General features: G+C 34.9%; 2 protein-coding genes and 2 long non-coding RNA genes across 6 annotated transcripts; 2 read left to right on the forward strand and 2 right to left on the reverse strand.

Annotated features, from left to right (window-relative positions):
• The first annotated feature begins 417 nt into the window (after positions 1-417).
• On the forward strand, positions 418-3,113 carry LOC116922288. The gene is made up of 7 exons (XR_004393940.2): positions 418-1,161; positions 1,226-1,350; positions 1,412-1,457; positions 1,543-1,636; positions 1,707-1,818; positions 1,887-2,415; positions 2,483-3,113. It is a non-coding gene; the product is annotated as an uncharacterized LOC116922288 (long non-coding RNA).
• A 2,209-nt stretch (positions 3,114-5,322) lies between these two features.
• On the forward strand, positions 5,323-24,620 carry LOC116922286 (protein Star). Of its 2 annotated transcripts, XM_032928661.2 has the most exons (6): positions 5,323-5,455; positions 14,071-14,246; positions 14,320-14,514; positions 17,669-17,917; positions 24,219-24,256; positions 24,336-24,620. In XM_032928661.2, the coding sequence occupies exons 1-6, from the start codon at positions 5,386-5,388 to the stop codon at positions 24,382-24,384; spliced, it is 777 nt and encodes a 258-aa protein (XP_032784552.1). In that variant the 5' UTR covers positions 5,323-5,385; the 3' UTR covers positions 24,385-24,620. The 2 variants fall into 2 exon arrangements, with proteins under 2 accessions (XP_032784552.1, XP_032784554.1); XM_032928663.2 differs by lacking the exons at positions 24,219-24,256; positions 24,336-24,620 and adding an exon at positions 18,793-18,947.
• On the reverse strand, positions 9,276-10,425 carry LOC123477367. Its single transcript, XR_006652567.1, has 2 exons — positions 9,510-10,425; positions 9,276-9,435 (listed from the first exon to the last, which is right to left on the reverse strand). It is a non-coding gene; the product is annotated as an uncharacterized LOC123477367 (long non-coding RNA).
• Positions 18,473-19,506, reverse strand: LOC116922287. Of its 2 annotated transcripts, XM_032928665.2 has the most exons (4): positions 19,083-19,506; positions 18,896-18,998; positions 18,770-18,829; positions 18,473-18,700 (listed from the first exon to the last, which is right to left on the reverse strand). In XM_032928665.2, the coding sequence occupies exons 1-4, from the start codon at positions 19,260-19,262 to the stop codon at positions 18,696-18,698; spliced, it is 348 nt and encodes a 115-aa protein (XP_032784556.1). In that variant the 5' UTR covers positions 19,263-19,506; the 3' UTR covers positions 18,473-18,695. The 2 variants fall into 2 exon arrangements, with proteins under 2 accessions (XP_032784556.1, XP_032784555.1); XM_032928664.2 differs by having other exon boundaries at positions 18,473-18,829.

Raw genomic sequence — 24,620 nt, forward strand, 5'->3', positions numbered from 1 at the left:
TTCCACCATATACACATAGCCCAGAAAACGAGGAAAACGGTGAAGGAAACCAGGAAAACGGTGAAGGAAAGAAAATAGGTTAAGCTGGTGACAGGTAAAAACAAGTTTTCATTTAGCCATTGTCACGCCACATGCCGAAAGGAAGTAAGGAGAAGAAGAAAATCAGATGAAAAAGAGGAAAATTGGAGGACCAATTTCTTCTTGCCGAAGGGGGGAAGGAATGTAATAGACCGCAGCAACTCCTCCCAGCAACAGCAGCCCCACCCAGCAAGAAGGTCGTCACGAATGTAACCTTCCCTGAGGATAATAGTTTGGGATAAAGTAAAAGTTATTGTAAACCCCTCCTTTCTTAACCTTCAATCTTTTGGTATATAAGTGCATGGTTGTATCATCTTGAGAAGAGTTGTTTACTGGCAAATACACAGTCTAGAAAATATTACAGATAGAATTTTATTTTGTTTTTTTTTTGCTGATCAGAAGAAGAATAGATCTTCAAATAACTCACACTTGACTTTTTTGTAGGAGTACACCCTGCGCCCCTACACACTCGCTCATCGATTAAGAACACGAGCTTTTTCTCCCATAAGCACTGTGTTAAAACCGCGTTTTTCACCAATAAAATTAAAATATTTTAAACTACGCGAAATTATTTTTTCTTGCCCAAAAAAATGCAGCGTTTTTTATTTAACAGCATTATTTATTTATTTTATTAAAAATATTTTTATTTTGAACCCTTTCCCATCACTTGTAGTTTACTCCCTATACACTTCGAGAGAAAAAATCTTAACTTCTCCTTCAGTCACTACTGGCGCTAGTGGGCTGTAAGGTGACGAAAAAAGTTGGTTGAAAAACAAAATATGTAGTCTATGTTGTTCCTGTGAAAGTCGTGTTAATTCGACGTGGCAACTCTGTTCTCAGATCTTGTCTTTCCGAGGCTTTGAATCTGCTGTTTAACCCCCTTCTCCTTCCTGTTCCCAGTTCTCACCTCTCTCCTCCGTCTGCTATACCGTTCAGTCTGAGATATTATAGGCTGTCACACTGCGATCGCAGTTAGTCACTGTAAATTGGCTGTGTCTTTAAACGTTACCAATTCTGGAAGGTGGTTTATTATCCAACCTCCTGGCAGCTCTAGCTCAGATTGAGCACATTCTTTTGTCCTGGGTAACTGTCGATTACAATGTTCGCAATTATGACTTTTGTCCTTTAACACATCATTCCGATGCAGGTCGCCTGACTCGTTATATATATCTTGTTGTGCATTGGATGTCGTGTGCGTGCCCTCTACGCGTCACCTGCATTTTACAACGGATATTTTCGTAACTCTTCAGTGTCGCCCAACCTATTCTCATTGTAATCTTCCTGGCTCAGGAACCGTATGGTCAAATATACTCAATAATATCTTATTTTTCAGACGACGAGTCGACGAGGATCTTCACGTGGTGTTTTTCTTTTACGTTGTTAGTTAATTCGGCTCTGTGTGTTTACAAGGTGTAAGCTGGTATAAGGTATTATTTACTCTTATATTTTTCTCTTGTTTTTCAGACGACGAGTCGACGAGAATCTTCACGTGGTGTTTTTCTTTTACGTTGTTAGTTAATTCGGCTCTGTGTGTTTACAAGGTGTAAGCTGGTATAAGGTATTATTTACTGTCAATAGATTGTGTATGTTCTTTCTATTTATTTGTTTTTTTTTTGTTATCAAAATAGTTTTCGATAGTTTTATTTTCTTCATTCTGCAGACCAGTCTGAATCCAATGGCTTCTGTCGATAGTGGTGTAGCTTCATCAAACTCAGAAGAACACTCCGAAGAAATAAATTTGTGAGTACATTAATCTTAAATGTTTAGCTTAATTCCCTAATTAGCTAAATAATAAAATTCTATATCAGTGAGGAAGATGCTGCTGCAGGTACTTCCAGTGCTAATGCCAATCGTTGTAAAAAAGCAAGTGCTGGCAAACAATCTGCCACGGAATCCGGAAATAAACTGTTTTTGAAAATTGATCGAGATCGAGATCGATTCGATCAATTCGATCAAAAAAGAATCGCGATCGATTTCGATCATTTCGATAAAAAATTTGGTGGGATCGAGATCGAGATCATCGATCGCCATTTGGTGATCGATGCCCAACACTGCTCTCCAATATGAAGGGTGGACGTTGGTTGTTAGGTCGTTTCTTTTAGTATAGCAATAAGTCTATAATTAATTTTACAGTAAAAACAAAGAACCGTTAAAAGAAAAGTATGGCAAGTTTAGTAAAAAAAGATTTTTACCTCTTGCAGAGAATATACACTCTCGATTTCTGATTTCTACTTTTTCACTGCTTTCGGCTAGCGAAATGAAACATGCTACCAAAAGTTATAGCAAGTACCATACGAGCTTTGGAAAAGTCGTCGAATTTCATACCGTAGAGGAAAGGTATAGAACACAGTAGATTTTTTAGCCTAACCAATTCGACTACTATTAAATAATTTCGCATTTATAGGACATACAACCAATGAAATTCAGCTACCATTTTCCTTTTATTTTTCTACCTTTTCCCCTATTTTTGTTCTACTATTTTCCTACTTTTAAAATATTTTAATATACGCGCGAAAAAAGGTTGGTTTAAATGAATCAATCTGCTGTCCTACTTCTGGATTTTGGTAAATACGCTTCGAATGAAGTTAGTTAGAAACTGTTCAACACACAATTAACACTTCTAGATAAACTCGGGAAACACGTAACGTAGGTGTCACCTACAGTGCTGCCCTCATGGGCAGGATTTTGGGAAGGGCCTTCCTGCGTTTACGTCTGGAAGTGTTTTTCTTCTGTTTAATCAGTGTTAGTATTGTTTCGTAAAGTAAGAAAATTGTGTCTTACCGTCCGTAGGCTAGTAGGGGAGGGTGGGGCTAGTTGGTACAATTTTTTTTATTTTCCTCTCCAGTTTCTTAAGTTTTCATTATTTTGACATCCGACAAGATGTGAAAGAAAGTTCAGATAACCAGCTTTCTCGTGTTATTTTTTAATTTGATCTATCTTAAAGAATTCATACCGAAATAAACGTCCAAAAAATTAAAATTTTTTTGTCTACATGCCCCTCTAATGGGTTAAGTTGGCAGTGGTAACAGGGTAAGTATTAGGCCTCAATCCCCATGTATTTAAAATAGGAATTTGAGTCAAATGTTGATGTTGTAAACCGACAACAATAATATTACAATAAAGGAAAATTCAAAATTTATTTCTGGGTGAGAACCTCAGAAATAAATTCTGATAGCTAACATAAAGATTAAATGCCTTAAATAAAACCAATAAAAAAATAATATAGGTAATTCAGGCAAAGTTTTCACAGATGACCATCGTAGATATTGATACACACTTAACAAGTGCCCAGTTGTGGCCTCTTATATGCATACCACTGTTCACCATAAGTCATATCTAGCAAAAACTTAACTTACAATTCACTGACGTTTTGACAGACCGATTGATGCCGACATGCCTTATTTTGCCAGGTATATCAACTTGCCCCAACCCAGGGTGTATTCAAATAACAATCTTAATTAGTCATCAATAATTGATTGCAACAAATCCATTGTTACCGATTAATAGAGGACAACATTTTCTATGGTATTTGTATATTTTTTTAATTATTTGCAAACTACGTAAAGATATAATTGATAAAAAACAAAAGCGCAACAATTGTTGATTTGACGCAAAAAATGTCATTATTTTCTATTTACTAAACTATTTGTGCCACCTCGTCAGCCGGGGCGGGATGGGGAGAGAATCGAGGTATCCCCGATTGCCCGACGCCATTATTCATAATTATTTTTTATAGACGCTTTTATTCATTGTATTAGCTATTGGGTGTTCCAAACCTTTTTTGCTTAGTGCAATTTTTTTCAAATTATTTAAATATTAGTAACTCAAAAACCATATACATGAAGCATCTTTAAAAATTAAGGAATGCCACTGTTCCTAATTTAAATTTTCATCCTGAAAAAATTCATTCAATAAAACTAAATACAGTGCCGGTCCAGTTACAGAACCGCCTAGCTATAGAACCGGCTCGGTTATCGAACCGATTTTTCTTTGCCGTGTTTCAGCGCCACCGTTTGCCGTATTATGAACTATATCGATTTTCTATGGCGGGAATGAATGGCTTTTGCCTTTTAAAACATGCTAAAAAATATTACTGTAATGGGTTTTGTCTTTTTAGGCAATGTTTACATCGGTTCAATGACCCAACTAATAATAATAGGCGTTAAAGTTATTCATACCAAATACAATAGTAATAGGCGGTAAAGTTATCCATACCCAATACAATAGAATACAACAGCTTCCACTATTCATTCTTATCTTCTAGCACCTTGTTCCATTCCAGTCCTTCTACCAACTCTAATTTCTTTTTCCTTCTGGTATGAAAGCAGTTCTTCTAGTCCATCAAACCGCTTCCTCTGTGGATGGTCCCCCACCAATGATGATACACTAATATCTCACCATTCATAGCTATACACATATTTTTAAAATCTTTTTAATTTAGTCATAGCAGCGGTTCGAACACGGGACTCTAGATCCATAGCGAACAGCATTACCACTCTGCTATGTGCCCTTACATTATAAGACCGTCAAAGTTTGAGGGATGAAAGAACCGACGATAGGTGGCACTAAGATCGGGTGCTTGGTTATAGAACCATTCAGTTATAGAACCACGCACAGGCCGGTTCTATAACTGGACCTGCACTGTATCTGATTTTTTTTTTCGAAATTTTCGAGATATTGGACCACTGTCCACCGCTCGGGGGTGCATTTAGTAGGATAGTAGTTGTTCTTGTTTTTTTCGGAAATATTCTTTTACGAAAAGAAGAAAAAATCTTCTTACTCCTCCCTCTTATCGTTGTTGTCTAAGTATATATGAGATGATTTTCATGTTTTCTAGCAACTAAACGAGACCAAAAAGAAGAAGAAACGTTAATGATTTAAACAGTTCAAATATAGGACAATAGCTTAAACGTGCATATTGTGCTGGCAACAAAAGACAGAAGACGAACAACATAATAGAACCACACAAAATGTGGAAGTTTAAAATTATTTGTTATTTAGCACGCTATAGAATGGCGTTGTTTGCTGTGATGTTCTTCTTATTAGTCTTATTACGTCACGGCTTTAAGCCAAATCAGGCTTCGGCCAAAACAGCAAACAATCATCATAAAATTTCCGAGTTGCATTACACATCTGGCCGCGTGAGTCTGAAACTCTATAATAGAGGAATAAAATGTTACAAAATTAACGCTTGTGGTGGGTTTCTCTTCCTAAAATCAGGATTTTGAAACAACAAGCGCATGGCATACACAGATAACTGAGACTGAATTTCTACAATATGGCCGGAAGATTGCAAAATTTAACTTAATGGAGGAAACTCATGGAAAAAAATGGCAGAAGATACCGAAAAAATATTTCCTTGTCGATTGCACTGCAGGTGAAAAATTATGTCTAAGTTTTAGGCATTGACATTTTTTCTTTTTAATATCTTCACTGTAAAAAAAATGATTACTTGTTATAGGTAATAGGAAAGTCAAATTTTTAAAAAATTTGATTATTTCATGAAATTTTACCTAAAATATGTAGTTTTTCACACATTTAGGTAACTATCTAGTTACTAAACCGACAATTCCAGTCGATTGGCGGTGAAATAGGACCAAAACCAAATAGTCCTAAAAATTTTCAGTCCTATTTCTCCTGTAGGAATAGGCCTGGGAGAAATAGAACTGCTTTTAAAACACATTTAAACAGTCCTATTTCTCCTTGAAATTAAAACTATTTTGCTCGCTTTTATCTTAGATCTTTGAGGGCAACGATCCTCCAAACCGGTAGGCAAGATGTGGGTTTGGGGATTTGGGGGGTTGCGGGGGATCATTCGGCTCTAGGAATCACAGCTCCTTTGGTGAACCATCTCCCTCCCTAGAAGGGTGAGGACCACACCCACCGTAGTCCCTCTATTATGCAGGTCGTAAGAAGGATAAATAATAACCAAAGTAAAATCACACTCACATTTATGAAATGATTAATTTTTTGATAAATGAACTGTAAATGTATTGTAAAAAAATTCCGTTTAAAATACAGAAAAAAATTATTTTTAATTATAAGGAGTTAGTGGATTAAGCTTAAGCTGTAAGTGAATTAAGCGGTGAAATTTTGGAAACGGTAATTTTCAAGGACTTAAGGATATATAACTTATTTCAAACTTTTCCTTCCCATTTTGCCTACCAGTTTGGAGGCTATTTGTCTAGAAATATATAAGAGCAGGATGAAGAAAAAAGGCCTAACTCTAATAGAAATAGGACTGGCAAAAGGAGAAATAGGACTTTTTTAAAGATGAAAAAAAATCAGGGAACGCTTTCTAAGTTTAACATTAATCTACTTGTTTTATGAAAAAAAAATGCATATTTCATGGTACTCTCTAAAAAGAGATGTCTAGAAAAGGTAGACAACTGTCTACTTTTATCTAGACATTTTTGTAAACTTAGGAGCTCCGGGACATTATGTCTAAAATTATATATACACTGTGTCTTGTGGTGTGGCGGGTAAATGTCCTTTGCCGTTCCCTGTGTTACCTAGGCAACCGATACGCCCCTCAATTTTTAAGGTTAAAACAAAAGTGATGTTTTTCCTTAACTTTGCTTTTAAGGTCGTTTTGAATGGATTTCCGAAAGAAGTATTTCGGAACACTTAATTGTCTTTAAACTAACTATACCTTAATTGCTTTAACAGAACACCAGTTGTTTTTTCTTTCCACGTATGTACAGTATCCTCCACAAAAAAGAGGCACCCCCCCCCCCGGTAGTCAAAAAAAAAAATTCTTTATGAGCGCTAGATGGCATTGTTTTCAATTGCAAAATACAAACAAAAAGAGCATGCAAGTTTTTGTTTTATTTTGACTGCAAAAGCAAGACGGTTGCCATGATTTCAGTATTTTTGGCTGCGAGCAAAATTTGGAAAACGGAGAATTTGAGAAAAAGTCAGGGAAAGGCTAAAACCTCTGAATTGTTAGAGGAGAGTGGGGGCAATTGAGACAGGGCAATTGAAACAAAAATTGTTTCTCTCACCGTATAAGAGGAATTTTCTTGAAAAAATTAGGGTTAATAGAATGAAGGGGTTTACAAGTTTAGAAAAATTTACGAGTTTTTGTATTCAAAACTTTTTAAGATATCTCGAAAAAACTGTTTTTTGTTCTCCGTCTGTTAAATTTGCGTTTTCAATTTATTTGTTTTAACCCCTTAAACGCTACGCTTTAGTAATAAAATTAGTTTCAGATGATTTGCAATTCATTTTTATACAATTTAATGTCATTAAATTTTTCCCTGCATTCTTAAATAATTTTAAATAATTAAATGTAACGATGACCCTATTGCAGGGCAATTGAAACAATTTGTTTATATTCCCTGTCTGCGAGTGGTTGCATTTTTTTTGCAAGTATTTGACGTAATTCATTTAAACAAATGTAAATCATCTTGTTAACACAACTATAATACTTGTATTCGCTGTTTGGGATTTATTTAAAAAAGCATGTTGCTTAATGGTTTTTTTTATTTAATTATTTAAATATTTTAAACTTAATTATGATCTATTTTAAGCATATTTTAAAAATCTGTTAATCGCATTGTACCTAATGGTAAAATTTTATCACACTAGCAGTTGTGGCTGCTGAGATATCGTGATTTTCCTTTTATGTGGGTATAAAGAAGCTTCCTTATGGGAAAGCCCACGTTGCAATTGCGTCGACACACCGGCAATTGAAACATTGCCCTGCTACCATGGCAATTGAAACACTCGAAGCGACCTCAGTTTTTTACAATTTACTACTATTATAATAAATTTTTTCTCATAAAAAAAATATCGTTTAGTAGCTGAGATAATAGGCTACAATTCTATATAACTTTTATATTAAGTTATTTTCAGTTTTTTTTTCAAGAAATACAAAAAACCAAAAAGTGTATCAATTGCCCCCACTCTCCCCTACGTTTCCGCCACCCCGACTTTTTATCTCAAGTTTTCCGTTCTCCATATTTTCTCGCGACACGAAAATTTTCATAGAATTGAAAATCTTATATGTTATGTATATGAATTAGACTTTTGGCCATTAACACTCCATATAAATTGATTTTACGATTGTCGAATTGTCGAATTGTCGAAAAAAGAATTGCAAATTAACAACGGCACTCATTCTCTTCATCTTGAGGCCAAAATGGAAAAAAATGTGCCTCCCCGTTAAAAAACCCTTATTTGTTAGGATAACCAATTTGCCAAACCTAAGGGAAAACTACATTTTTTTTTGTAATCCTTCATTCTTACATAAACAATACAAACAAAAATGTCCCCTACACCTAGGATAAAAATCAATTAGGTAATTAGGCAAGGCCTCTGGCAATGCTTTTGTTTACTTAACTTTGTTACGATCGCCAACCCGCCCTAATATGTTTGTCCTTCAATCGGAATACCGTGATTGATTGTCCGATATTTTTTTTAGCCTTTAAAAAATCATATTGTAGGAATTTTGGCGTAAAATCAGTGAAAAACCGACAAGTATATCGGTAAAAATGTACCGAAATGTAATCTCGGAATTTTTCCCCGACATATTTCTTAGAGAGTATAGTAAGATATGAGACTGAGAAATAAAAGCCTTATGATTCAAGTCCTAAGATAGAAAAAGATTTTTTCAAAATAGCCTTTGATTTTGTAATAGAAATTAATAGTTTCAGATAAATTTTATTATATAGTTAGGTAGTAAATTATCTTAACTATACAAAAATATCTTTGGTAAAAGTCTAGTTTAGCAGAGCGTTTTTTGCGTTACATTATTTACTTAAATTACATTACAATGAGACTATCAAAAAAATTTAAATTATGACAACAGAAATAAAAATGACGTAATATTAATCTACCTAACCTACACGGTAAAAAAATTTAAACCCACTTAGGCCCACTTTTAAGTGGGAAAATGTAAGTCCCCACCTATTTAGTGGTGTACCCCTCAAATTAGTATAGTGGTACACATATTGGTACACTTAAACTTAGGTGGATCAATACACTTATAGGCTTCGTGGGTTTAAGTGTACCGACAAATTGTACACCATTTCGTGGGGAAAATAGTGGGGCTAAGTGGAGAGTAGGAAAGTGAACATGTTTTTCCCCCATTTTGGCACAATTTCGTGGGGTTAGATCCACCAAATTATACACCAATACGTGGGTCATGAGTGTGGTTGTCGAAAGTGTAAATGAGAACAAATACTAGATTTCAGTTCAGTGTAATACAGAGATGTATTTCGAAAGGAAAGACGAAAACAAAAATACATTTGGCGAAAAAAAAAACAATAAAAAAAAACGATGGCTGAATATTTGTACCTAACAAATAGTCTATTTCATGGCCAATGTCGACGTCAGCCGCTCTCCTTAATCTCGCTATGAGGCCGTAAAAGAAAAATTACCTCAATTAAGAACTTACTTTCTAAATCTTGAATCAAAATTTTACTTACTTCCAACACACTAAACACGAAAAAGCTTCCATGGTATACATGGGATAAATCCACTACCGTACATCACAGCTGCATATAACACTGCCATTTCTCTCCAAGTTTTAAAAAACAACTAACTTGAAAACGGGGCAGTATGGGAATGGTGCATGTGGTGGTGTGTACGCAAACACCAGCCTCAGGACTTGAAGGGGTGAAGTATGAAAAACGAGGGTAGGGAACCCTCCCCATGATTCCCCAATGGGGAATAATTGGGAGGTTTGCACACTGAAACACACAACGCAGTGACAACATGGTGGCTGACGATTACCGCGCGAATTCCTACAAAGAACTTGATAAGTGTACCGCACACTTATCAAGTACTACACTAATATGTGGGTAAGCCCACTAAAAGAAATATATGCCCGATACCCCACGAAACTACACTTTCACCGGTACACTTAAAGAAGTATAGTACAGTGGGGTATTCAATTTTTTACCGTGTAACCTAATTTAGGCGGCCTTACATCTTCTAACCAACCTAACCTAACATAACCTATATAACGTAATATAATATAACCTAACCTAATCTAACCTAACCTAACCTAACCTAACCTAATGTAATATATAATGTATTGTTAATAAATAAGGTAACGTAAAAAATTTAGCCTAACCTAATGTAATATTGTAATGTAATGTAAATAAATGAGTTAACGTAAAACATGCTCGGCTAAACTAGATATTAACCAATTTTTTGGGGTTTGTGTCGCACAAATATTTGTAGCCGTTAACTGTAAAAAAACCTAGAGACACTTAAAATTCTGAAAACACAAAAATGTTGGGGCAATTAAAACACGTCGTCGGAGCAATAGCAACATGGGCTTCCCCATAAGCGAGACACTAGGACACTGTTGCCGATTTTAAGAAAACGAAGTGTGCTTTCGTGCGCATCCAGAGAAAGAGTGCTAAAATCAAGGGTGTATCAATTGCCGCTTGCATGAACCTTCACAAAATGATTATTTAATGTAATTTTTTAAACGCTTAGACAAAAGAGAATGTTATGAACTTGTAAGTATAAATGACCGCAGATTTATTTAAAATACAACTATTTATAATAATTGTTTTTAGCATTTAGTGGGTCAAATAAAAAAATAAAGCGGGAAAAATAATCAAACGGAAATCAAAATGTTGTTTTTTTTAATAAGATAAATAAAAAACTTTCATAACCACTCATTCAAAAATTTTTCTTAAAATCAATAACCTTCTCATACGTCGAAGGCTATATATTTTTTTCAATTGCCCTGCATTATAATTTGCCCTACTCTCCTTACCTGAGTATAGAATTAAGTAGAGGAGAGTGGGGTCAATTGAGACACAGGGCAATTGAAACTAAAATTGTTTCTCTCACCGTAAGAGGAATTTTCTTGAAATAATTAGGGTTAATAGAATGAGGGTGTTTACAAGTTTAGGAAACTGTACGAGTTTTTTTATTCAAAACTTCTTAAGATATCTCGAAATTTTTTTTTCTCCGTCTGTTAATTTTGCGTTTTCAATTTTTTTGTTTTGACCCCTAAAACGCTACGCTTTAATAATAAAACTAGTTTTAGACGATTTGCAATTCATTTTTCTAAAACTTAATGTCATGTATTTTTTCCCTGCATTCTTAAATAATTTTATATAATTAAATGTAACGATAACCCTATTGTGGGGCAATTGAAACACCTTGTTTATATTCCCTGTCTGCGAGTGGTTGCATTTTTTTGCAAGTATTTGACGTAATTCATTTCAACAAATGTAAATCATCATATTAACACAACTATAATACTTGTATTAGCTGTTTGGGATTTATTTAAAAAAGCATTTGCTTAATGTTTTTTTTAAAATTTAATTATTTAAATATTTTACTGTTTACCGTAAGCATATTTTAAAAATCTATAATCGCATTGTACCTAATGGTAAAATTTGATCACACTAGCATTTGTGGCTGCTGAGATTTCGTGATTTTGATTTTACGAACATCGTATAAAGTAAAACACCTAAAATGTGCCAAATTTTGGCCTCTAATGCATATCACTGTTAACCATAAGTCATATCTAGCAAAAATTCGACTTACAATTCCCTGACATTTTGACAGACCATGTACCATACATATGCATGTAGGGGAGAGTGGGGCTAGTTGGCAGGAGGGCAAGTTTGCAATTCTTAATTTAGACAAATTGTGTGAAAGAGGTTTTATTGAAATAATTCATAGTCAAAGATGTTTATCGTGCGCACATTTGTGCAAAGTTTTATAAATTTATCCCAAATAGTTTAGGAAATAGAAAATAACAAAATTTTTTGCGTCAAATCCACAATAGTTGCGTGCTTGGTATTCATCAATTTGATCTTTTCTTGGTATGCATATAATTTTTAAAAAATATTAGTTTTATAGAAAATTGTGTCCTCTATCGAACTGTAACAATGGATTTGTTTTAATCAATTATAAAGGAGTAATAAAAATTTTTATTTGAATAAACCCCGGGTTGGGGCAAGTTGATACATTGCAACATGGGGCATGTCGGCATAGGCATTATACATGCATATGTATAGAGTACATGGCCTGTCAAAATGTCAGGGAATTGTAAGTCAAATTTTTGCTAGATATGACTTATGGTGAACAGTGGTATGCATTAGAGGCCAAAATTTGGCAAATTTTAAGTTTTTCACTTTATACGATGTTCACCTGTGAAATGTTTGCCTGAATTATGTATATTTTTTTTAATTTTTTGCATTTAAGGCTATTTATCTTTATGTAAGTTATCACAACTTATTTCTGAGTTTCCCACTCTAAAATAACTATAGGATTTTTGTTTATTGTAATGTTATTCTAGTTTGTTTACAACATCAACATTTCACTGAAATCCGTATTTGAAATACATGGGGCCAACTTACCCCACTACCACTGCCAACTTACCCCGTTAGTGGGGCATGTAGGCAAATTTTTTTTAGCTTTTTGAACGTTGATTTCGATATGAATTCTTCAACGTAGATCAAATAAAAAAATAGCACGAGAAAGCTGGTTATCTGAGCTTTCTTTTACAATTTTTTGGGTGTCAAAATATGAAAAATTAAAGAAACCAGAGAAGAAATAAAAAAAATTGTACCAACTAGCCCCACCCTCCCCTATAATGCCTATGCCGACATGCCCCATGTTGCAATGTATCAACTTGCCCCAACCCGGGGTTTATTCAAATAACAATTTTTGTTACTCCTTTATAATTGATTAAAACAAATGCATTGTTACAGTTCAATAGAGGACACAATTTTTTAGAAAACAAATATTTTTTAAAATTATATGCATACCAAGAAACGATAAAATTGATGAATACCAAGCACGCAACTATTGTGGATTTGATGCAAAAAATTTCGTTATTTTCTATTTCCTAAACTATTTGGGATAAATTTATAAAACTTTGCACAAATGTGCGCACGATAAACATCTTTGACTATGAATTGTTTCAATAAAACCTCTTTCACACAATTCTTCTAAATTAGGAAAGGCAAACATGCCCTCCTGCCAACTAACCCCACTCTCCCCTACTGTTGGAGGCACTAACTTAACTTTAAATTATACCTAGCTTACTGAAGTGGTTGTTTCTAAAGCTTTGAATCTTTGACTATATGTTTTTTGGTATGTTATCTCACAAATCCTTGTAGCCTTTAAGTTGCACGCTACTTTTTGTTGTTGTTATTTTGGAATATTTGGGATAATTAACGACTAAACGTGATAAATAGGAAAATTGTTGTGCAAAATTAGTTTCTAATTAGTAAAAAAAAGGTTCTAACTGTAAACATATTCTCGTATGTTCTAAATGTAAAATTACTTTAGTTTTTAGTGAAAATTTTTTCTAAGGTTTCATTCAAATCACCGATAAACATACAAAAATAAAGTAGATTTATTTTGTAAAAATAGCTGAGTTGTTAAAGCGACTGGTAACAGACGTTGATAGACGTGGGTCCCAGGTTCAACCTCATCACACACTAAACTTTTTTCTTCTTTCAAGGATAAATTTATGGGTTTTTTAAACCTTTTTTTGTTTACCCTTTTTTACCGATTTTAGAGAGCATCCCATTAATTTTTTTTTTCGGTGAAATTTCCACCGAATTGGCAGAGTCCTACTTTCCAAATTTCACCGAAAATGGGGGCTTTTTTTAACAGTGTGGTTTTCATTTACCCCTACCCTCCTCTACTTTTTGTTTATATTACTTTTAAGAGAATTTCCGATTGGTGCGTCACAGCTTTTTAGCATTTTTTGAAAAAAACTTCTTTACTGCTATTCTTATTTTGACGTAACACACTTGAATTGTTTTGCTTTTTAAGAGTTCTATCTAGGAATAAGTCACTTTGCCCTACCTGAGAACTAGCCTTCCTCTCCGCTACAAACAAACTATCCAAAATAAGCATCTGTATCCTATAGCCAAACAACCTCATTCTTGCCTTCTGTATAGACGTGGCAGTTAATTATTAACGGCTTTGGTCAATTTTTTCTAGTTTTTGCCGAAAAAATCTTTTATTTCGCTGTAACTTAATTTGTGTTTCTGAAAGAATATGCCAATACATTTGAGCTGGAGCAAGACCATCCATGTGTCATTCATCTTATACGGAAAAAGTTTCTACGCCCACCAGCATCTAGAAATCTTCCTTACCAAATGAGCCAACCTACTTTGGTAGACCCATCAGATGGGCAATCTCAAGCTATTTTGCGTCTTTTGCGCAACCAAGTAGGTGTAGTTTTTTAAAATTCTAAAATGAAACAAGATTTTTGATGAGCCACAATTCCGTTCCGTTTTACAGACGAATGGATTTTTTATTGAATGCGGGGCTTTGGATGGCGAATATCTCTCAAATACTTTGTATATGGAGCGAGCACTGAACTGGGAAGGAATATTGATTGAAGCTGATCAAAAGGCTTTTAGCCAGCTGACTGCTCGTAATCGAAAAGCCTACTCTTTGCCAGTCTGCCTTAGTACAAAACCTTATCCTATCCAGGTAAGAGAATTTACCCAGTTTTTTACCTATACAATTGGTATTTTTCCCATGAAGTCAGAGTGAGAAAAAAGCTGAAGTGGCGGGGTTTAAAGTGTAATTTTTTTTTCCTCTTCCATTTTTTTCTATGTTTTTTCTTGAAGTTTTCTTTTGCTTTATCAAAACAAGTAAAAATTCGGTGAAATTTCCCCGTCAACTCTCAACATAAACCAGTAGGGGAGAGTAGCGCTATAGTTGGCAGGAGGGCAAGTACACAGCAGCGGCTGCCTACTTATTGTTTCCTACTTAAGAGGTGCCAGGGTCTCTTACATGGCTTTGGATACTTAAATTCCGCCCATACTTACACGAGATTTCCTACTAAAAAAACCTGTTTCATGTAAGAATGTTGTAAGTAGTTAAGTAGGCTCAATAAAGGGTCTAGCCTACTTAAAATTCATTCGCATACTTTTTTTTCTATAGGGCAATTATATAATCTTTAGTAAAAAATTCAGCAAATGACTTCTATCATATCGAAATTTTTTGTGGTTATAAAGATATATCCATAAATGGGGTTTAGAAATGAAAAAAATATATATCGCATACCGCGTGATTCGAACATCAGACCTTCTGAGTCGTATTCCGATGCTTTACCACTGAGTTACACTCAATAATAAGTAAGTTGCAAACATAGCATAATATACTATAAAGGTCTGTTGGGTGATAGAAAAATTTTAGGAAAAATTTTTAAGAAATGGTATCATTTGATTTTACGTGCTAAAATTCTGTAATCAAACACCACCGATTGATAAAATTTTTGAATTTCATAGTTATAATTTGAATAAATTTATACTAATATTAATTTGATTAAATTAAATATCGTTTTCTTAGTTGAAATAGAAAAAGATAGAAAGAATAATGTTCAATTATCTACCGAAAATCATTACCTTTTTTAACAGTGCAACATTATAAACTTCCCGGTATTCCTGTGATGGAATTTGATGTGTTCAAAAAAAGTTGTTGGATTTTCAATTGACAGTTCATGAGTAGTGTTTGATCATTAAAATTCGTCAGAGTTACAAGATACTTGCAATTTTAATAACTTTGATTTAGTCAACCTGCTTCACTGTGCAAGGTACTTAACTAAAGAACTTAAATGGTATAAAAAGTACTTACATTTGGGAAAACGATACTTAATTTTGATACAGCTTTTAAATGTAAGTATTAAAAATGGGTAAAGTATGTTTCGCAAAACTTGAATAAAGATACTTAAATTAAAACATACTTATTTCGAATGTTTCATACTTAAAATGCCATTTACCATCTTATTTATAAGTGGGATGGTAAGTGTAAGTAGCATAACCACATATAAGTATTTGCAATTTACAGTAAGTGACTTGGAAAACTCGTTTTAAGTAAGAAAATTGCAAATTTAGTAGATTTCCGACCTACTTAATCAATCAGTAGGAAATTTCCTACTGAAATACTTACATTAAAGTAGGTTACCGCTGCTGTGTAGACATTTCTTAATTTAGAAGAATTATGTCCAAGAGATTTAATTGAAATAATTTGTGGTCAAATGTGTTTATCTTTGGTGTTGTTGTGTTTGGTGTCGTGTTTATCTTGGTTAAGGTTTTTATATTTTATAGCTTTATCGCAAAAAGTTAAGTAAACAGAAAATAACGAAATATTTTGCGTCAAATCCACAATAGTTGCGTGCTTGGTATTTATCATTTATATCTTTACTTGGTAGGGCCTTCGCATATAATTTAAAAAATATGAATATTATAGAAAATGTTGTCCTCTATTGAACTGTTACATTGGATTTGTTTTAATCAATTACAAATGAATTATAAATATTGTTTTTTGAATACATACTGGGTTGGGGCAAGTTGATACATGGCAACATTGGGTCATGTCGGCATACAGTACCCTTCAAATGATTAAAAACGGGGGGTTGGCAACTCCCAACCAAAGTGTACGGATTGGCCTTACTTTGGCTTAAAATTGGCTTAAAATTTTCAATTTTTGCCTGAAATTCTGCTGAAGATCCAGAATGATCCTCGGCCTAGTGTACGAGTTTTGGAACAGTTGCCAACCCCCCGATTAAGAACATCCCCCTCTATTTTCATGTATTCTTATGGCGCTACGTGTGTCACTAAAACTCAAATAACTATTTAACGGCTAGAAATAGATTTTTTTTTCTTTTTTGTTGATTAGAAGAAGAGTAGATCTTTAAATCACTTACACTTGTTTTTTTTGTAGGAGCAACCCACACGCCCCTACACACTCGTTCATCGATTAAGAATACGAGCTTTTCCCCCCATAAGCGCTGTGTTAAAACCGCGTTTTTAACCAATGAAAATAAAATATTTTGAACTACGCGAAATTAATTTTTTGGTGCAAAAAATGCACCGTTCTTTATTTAATAGCATTATTTATTTATTTTATTAAAAATTTGTTTATTTGGAACCCTTTCCTATCTTTTGTAGTTAACTCCCTATACACTTCGAGAGAGAAAATACAAACTTCCCCTTCAGTTACTAGGGGCGCTAGTGTGCTATAAGGTGACAAAAGAAAACACACAGAAATCAATGTTGGGATTGTAATAGAAAAATGCCATTAACGAATTAAAAAATATATATTTCTTGTTGATTGATTGGCATTTTTCTATTAAAATCTCGTCGTTGATATAGACTACACGCATTTTTTGTCGCCTTACTTGCTACTATTTAATATTAAATAACAAATTTAAAAAGAATAAATGGAACCAATTATGTAATAACAAAGTAGTCTAAATATGAAAAATTTAGCCAATTAAATACAATGGTCATTTGGAACTGTCCCACAAATATGTCGTGATTTTTTCTTTTCGTTTACTTTTTCCTAATTTATGTTAGACACGGGTGTATTCGTCTACCACATGGTAGATCTTTTCCCATTAATCTACTAGCTAGAAGTAAACAAAATTTTCTACCAGTTCTCTACCTTTTTGGTTCTACTACTTACTATGGTAGCTGAAAAGTAGAAAAAAGTAGCCACCAACAAAATTAATTGGGCCGATTTGTGTTTTTCAATGCCTGATCAACTATATATATCAGTATGGCCGAAAAAGTTTAATCTCTTTCGCGTTTGGCTCAAATAAATAAAAGTTAACCAACCAATTCCAATATTCTCACAGGTTGCGTTTAATGTCTCCAGCTGGTCTGGAAGCTTTATTATGGAAGAAAACAGATCAGAAATGTTTCATGAAGAAATTCGGAAAAATGACCATGAAAATTCAAATACTGTCTACAAAGTTCAGTGTTTTCCCCTATACTCCATACTTCTAGCTGTGGGGAAAACAGAAATAGATTTTTTTGGCCTGGATGTGGAGGGATCCGAGTTCAAAATACTCAAAACCATACCTTGGCACAAAATTGACATCAAGGTAAATCGCATTTTGCAATAGGGTACACGCATGGAAAATAAAGATTTTTTGTTTTTAACTAGGCTAGGGTAAATTTTCACGGGGATAATTTTTTCGAGAGGTTTTGATACCTCGAAAAAATTTATTTCGTGATATATTTAAGTTTAAAGTTGAATTAGGCTCCTCCTTCCCAAATTTGGCTGTTCAGCCATCTTTGGTAGGAGGAGCCTAATTAGGGCCCCAAACAATGCAGACGACGCTAGAACGGTAAAGTCATTGAAGTCTTTTTGTTAGTGAGCATGAGTAACCACAAGTATTGTGTTGTGAGCACTTGCTCCAACACATTGAGTAATTATAGTGAATTCTTCACTTTCCCGAAAAACAATAAGAAGAGAGCTTTGTGGCTAAATAAAATTGGTTTTGAGGCTAATAAATTTTCACCAAAAACACATCTTCATATTTGTAGTCGTCATTTTGACGTTATTATTGTTCATTTTCGGCATATTGCTTGACATGTGATGTTATATTATAATGTGAATGACATTGTTTTCCTTTTATTATAGTTGAAAAACGACCTTAAAGATTACAACAAATATTGTAATAGAACTGGACGGTACAGTTTCAAGGAACACATAGTTCCACATTTGAACTTGTCGTTAAGTGATGGTAAGTCTGTAATTTACAGAAATTGTATACATAAATTTGTTTAAAGCAGTCGTTCCTTCTTAAACTTTAATATATCGCGAAATAAATTTTTTCGAGGTAACAAACCTCTCGAAAAAATGATCCCCGTGAAAATTTACCCTAGCATAGTTAAAAACAAAAAATCTTTATTTTCCATGCGTGTACCCTATTTGAGTAACATGAACTTACTGGCACAAAGTTCTGTTTCATAGTTTTCCCCAGATAACTGAATTTCTGTGGCTGACACATCTACAAAAGCAGAACGACTTCTTTAAACAAATTTATGTATACAATTTCTGTAAATTACAGACTTACCATCACTTAACGACAAGTTCAAATGTGGAACTATGTGTTCCTTGAAACTGTACCGTCCAGTTCTATTACAATATTTGTTGTAATCTTTAAGGTCGTTTTTCAACTATAATAAAAGGAAAACAATGTCATTCACATTATAATATAACATCACATGTCAAGCAATATGCCGAAAATGAACAATAATTACGTCAAAATGACGACTACAAATATGAAGATGTGTTTTTGGTGAAAATTTATTAGCCTCAAAACCAATTTTATTTAGCCACAAAGCTCTCTTCTTATTGTTTTTCGGGAAAGTGAAGAATTCACTATAATTACTCAATGTGTTGGAGCAAGTGCTCACAACACAATACTTGTGGTTACTCATGCTCACTAACAAAAAGACTTCAATGACTTTACCGTTCTAGCGTCGTCTGCATTGTTTGGGGCCCTAATTAGGCTCCTCCTACCAAAGATGGCTGAACAGCCAAATTTGGGAAGGAGGAGCCTAATTCAACTTTAAACTTAAATATATCACGAAATAAATTTTTTCGAGGTATCAAAACCTCTCGAAAAAATTATCCCCGTGAAAATTTACCCTAGCCTAGTTAAAAACAAAAAATCTTTATTTTCCATGCGTGTACCCTATTGAAGACAACATTTTTCCAGCAAAAACGTTGTTTATGGGACAGCGGGAGTGATCACTGTTAAAAAGGGTACCACTTATTTGGGATTGTCAACCTCGAAAAAGTTAAGAATGTACGAAATTTTGCCTTTTTTCGAAAATTTCGGGGTTCCAACTACTATTCACATTTTTTAAAATTTAATAAAATTTTTTTGGACAAATAATCCCGAAATTTCTGGGCTACAAAGAGAAAGATATTTTCGAAGAAAAGACACAGGTATCTATACTCTATAAAAATCTTAGGAAAAATGAGTTTTGAGACTTTTGCGATGCACGCATCCTGTGATTGGCTGGCCTTGGGAGGAATTGGTGGGATAGGACTTTGGAAGACTAGATTCGTAAAAGGTGGACGAAAACGTGGAAATTGGCAATTTTTCAGTCCATGGGCATTTAGTAGGACGGGTGGACGAGACAGCATGTGAGCCGACGAACAGGGGCAATAAGTAGGTTGACGGCCAACTAAAACGGACATTTTGGTGGGCAGTATGTTGGTTGACGGGCAGAGACTGTGAGGAGGATGATAAACAGAGGCAATGATATGGTCGATGGGCCCCCTACAGTGGTTATTTTTGCTGATCGATTGTTGATCGATGGGCAAAGAGGGGGTTGACGGGCAGAGAAGGGGTCGACGGGCAAAGACTGTTAGGGATAAGATAGCCAGAGGCAATATATAAGTTGACGGGCAACTTCATTGGGCATTTATGTGGGCCGCGAGTGGGACGACGGGCAGAGACTGTGAGTGATTCGACGAGCAAATAAAACGGAAATTTTTGGCGGGCAGTGATTGGGTCGACGGGCAGAGACTGTGAGTGAGTCGACGGGCAGATACAGGGATTGGGTTGACGGGCACAGACTATGAGGGGGCGGACGGGCAAAGGCAACAACAGGGTCGACGGGTAACTACAGCGGGCGTTTTGGCGGACAGAGAGTGCGTCGACGGGCAGAGAGGGTGTTGACGGACAGAGGCTGTGAGTGATGTGACGGGCAAAGGCAGTAAGTGGATCGACGGGCAGAGACAAAGAGTCGGTAGGTGGGCAGAGGCTAAAACCGGGTCGACGGACAGAGGCAACGAAAAAACCGTCGAGCAACTTAATTGGACATTTTGACGGGCAGGTTGTGGGTTAACGGGCAGAGGTAAAGAGTGGGTTGACGGGCAACTACAGCGGGCAATTTGGCGGGCAGTAAGTCGGTCGACGGGCAGATACTGAGAGGGGAGAAATGAACAGAGGCAACAAAAGGATTGACGGGTCACTATACTGGGCGTTTTTGCGGATTCATTGTTGATTGACGGGCAGAGAGGAGTTTGACGGCCAGAGACTGTTAGGGAGTTGACGGGCAACTACAGCGGGTTTTTTGTGGGCAGCGAGTGGGTCGACGATCAGAAACTGTGACGGAAAGGGCGGGCAGGGGCAAGGACAGGGCAGACGGTCTACTACAGCGGGCGTTTTAGTGGACAGAGATTGGGCCGATGGGCAGAGACTGTGAGGGATTAGACGGGCAGATACAGGTAGCGTTTGACGGGCCGAGACTGTTAGGGTTTAAACGGGCAGGGCCACCGATTGGGTCGACGGGCACCTACAGCGGTCGTTTTTGCAGGCAAAATAGGTTGACGTGCAGACTATGAGGGAGAGGACGGGTAACTAGACGGACACCTTGGCGGGTAGAGACAGTAAACTGGTCGGCAGGCAAAAAATGGGAACGCAGAAAGCTTAAAGAGTAGACGGGCAAAAATTTAACGTTAACAGTTTGGCAGAATTAAATGGCGAAAAAAGCGTTACAAATACGCTAGCGTCACCTTTCTCCCGGCCCAGGACGGACCAAAAGTTACTAGTATTATTCATAAAAGTACATACTTACAGGAACGAAAAAAGGCGTGATGAAACTGATTGAGATCAAAATTCTTCCGTTTTAAGGAAATCTGAGCAATTTAAACATTATCTACTCTTTTTTCAATTAGGAAAGACTGGACTTTGTTATCGAATAATACAGTTCGATAAGTCTCACAAATAAAGACAAATTTTCCGCAATGAGAAGCAATTTTTTAAACCACCAAATTCCTAACTGCGTGAAATAATGGTACCCAAAATCAAGCTTTCGTTTACATAGTTAAAACAGATACAATGGTTTCGGGGTCGATCATTTACTGTTTTTTAATTATATCTATTTCAATCAAGTTAAACAGCGGGTATAGATTACTTATTTTTCATACTTAATAAAAGGCCAATTCTACTTATTTAATTATCCGACCTAAATTTTGCTCCTACTTATCTGTAATTTTGAGCTTCGTATTTAAGTATGTAAGTAAACTTAAAAACGAGAAAATGTCAGTGTTTGGTGGGGATTTGACTCTGGACCTCTATGCAACATCCTAGATAGTCAGCCAATCTAACCAATCAACTAATTTTTCATTGTAATAATAACTTATTTTGCTATGTATATTGGGAATTCGAAACAGAACTTAGAAAAAAAATTTTTCCTCACAAACATGTGAGTTAATTGAGAAATGTGAGTGTGTGAGGCTGTGAGGTAATGTAGGCGACGGGAAATTGAAATAAAAGTATAAAAGCACTTGCTTTTCCATAAAATACTTAAATGAAAAGTTTTTGTCTTACAAATAAGTATGTCAATAAAAATTAAGTACGTTAACTTATGACACTTTATTTTTTTAAAGTACTTAATTCCTTTAAAAACACTTTGCTATTTTTAAGTATGTTTAATGTGATAAGTATTGTCATTTTAGTTTAAGCATGGTAAAAACGAATAAAAATGTTAAAATGTTATTTTCTCATTTCAGTACGCTAAAATCCCTACTTAAACTTTAAAGTACTGTGCAGTGTACAGAAAACACTTAAATGGCGAAAAATAAGTACTCTTCAACCGCTGTGTAGGGATCAACCATGAGCCAATCGGGGTGCTTTTTTACCAATCGGGGTTCACTTCTCAGGGCATAGGGGTGGGGCTTTCAGGGCTCAATCGGGGTACGTAATCAGCGATGCAACCCCGATTGCAACTAATCGATTTATAAAAAAACCTAATCAATCTAGTATTTCGACCCGATTGCCCCGGTTTTTTACAATAAATGTGGTTTGACATTACAAATAAAATAAAATAAAATCATTTTCTTTAATTTGATTCCATTTACTCTTGGTTTATTCGATGGGAAATAGTATAAATCGCGGAAAAATATAGAAATCACGAAAAAATAGGGAAATCGCGGAAGTTTTATAAAAAGTACGGGAATTGCAGAAATTTGCGGTATTTTGGGAAAAACTAGAAATTACGGAAATTGACGGAAATCACGGAAATAGAAAAAAAAAGATAATACGGAATAATCTCTCGAGGTTCAACCCGAAAAAAGTCGGCAAACCCTCGTTTCTAGCGCACTTTCAATTAAATTATTACCTGATTTAATTTAAACCAACTTCTCTTAAGAGTAAGATCCGTAGGGTATTTTTCTGAAAAAAACTTTGATACATTCAGAAGCGTGTGATTTTTAAGAAAAATATTTGTTTTAAACTGCTAATGATCATCAAGTAAACAGTCTATCATATTTAAAATTTCAACACTTCAAAAAACAGAAACCTTTACAAACCAGGCATTAAAGGATACACTCTCAATTTTTGATTTCTACCTTTTTCCTACTTTTCGGCCACCATGCGTAGTAGAACGAAAAAGGTAGAGAAATGGTAGAAAATTATGTTTACTTTTAGCTAGTAGGGAAATGGAAGATGACCTACCATATGGTAGACAAATGCGTGTCTACCATAAAGTAAGAAATAGCAGACGAAAACGCAAAATCACAACAAAAATGGAGGGGCGATTCCCAAGTAAATATGCACTTTTCGTTGGAATATAACAAAACAAAACTTGGGAAGCAAACAAACTTTCTTCTGATGACTTACAGGTTAATTTTACTTCCTCTTTTTAAATTTGTCATATTTTATTTGATTTTATACAACTATTTCCACTTTAGCTTTTTAAATTTGTTTTTGAACATTAACATTTCCTTTGTTATTTTGAAATATTTGGGTTAAATTAGCGATTAAAAATAAAAAAGATAGAAATTATAGTTTAAAATTAATATATAATTATTCAAAGTAGGATTTTATTATTAACAAATACTCAAATATCTTAAATGTAAACATACTTTAGTTTTCAGTCAGAATTTTTTCTAAGTTCTTAACTGAATCCTCGAAATAGTCAGGAAAATGTTTCATTATAAACATGATGAAATAGCTGAGTGGTTAAGAAGCTTGACTGCGAACATCAGCGATATGACTTTCAGTGTTCGTTCCCCGACGAAGTCTTTTCTTTTTTTCCGTTTTTGTCAATGGTAGACTAGTCTACCATTGCAAATGGTAGGCAGATGGTAGAGGATCTACTTTACCCTACTTTTCAAAAATCGACGGTTTTCCGTCCAAATGGTAGCAGTTTCTACCAAAAAGTAGCATGTTTCATTTCGCTACCAAATGGTAGCCAAAAGCAGTGAAAAAGTAGGAATCAGAAATTGAGAGTGTACCTCTTTGAACGACGTGAACGACAAGTAACGTGGTTAAATTTTTAAAATCCAGCTCAGTAAAATAAAAATTACAAAATAGTTTGAAATCAAAAATACAGATTTTCCAACGTCAAAAAATACTAAAATTACTGTCCCGCTAGATGGCAGAATGCTGTAGTGCATTCACAAATTTGCCAGGGTACGCATCATGCACTTGAACTATTATGTGGTTTTTAAATTGTCAAATATGCATGATACTTTATTTCATATGTTTACAGACGCTGTCCGTGGAGTGGAATCACATACCGGAAGGTGAAGCAGCCATGACACAATTAATGCAGAGAAACAAATTCGTCAAATTTGGACATATTGAAATGGCGTTTTCTCGTGAAATCGTTTACATTAAAGATTTTTTAGAGGATTTCCGACAATTTGAGTTTGATTAACTAAAATTTGAGTCTACAAAAAACGCTAAGTAATAAAAATATAGCTATATACCGGGGGGTTGTCGATTCGTCATTTGGGTGTACGAATTAAAATAAAAATTTATATTTTAAAATATA

This window comes from Daphnia magna, unplaced genomic scaffold, assembly GCF_020631705.1.
Source record: "Daphnia magna isolate NIES unplaced genomic scaffold, ASM2063170v1.1 Dm_contigs021, whole genome shotgun sequence".
In the NCBI taxonomy this organism is placed as follows: Eukaryota; Metazoa; Arthropoda; class Branchiopoda; order Diplostraca; family Daphniidae; genus Daphnia; species Daphnia magna.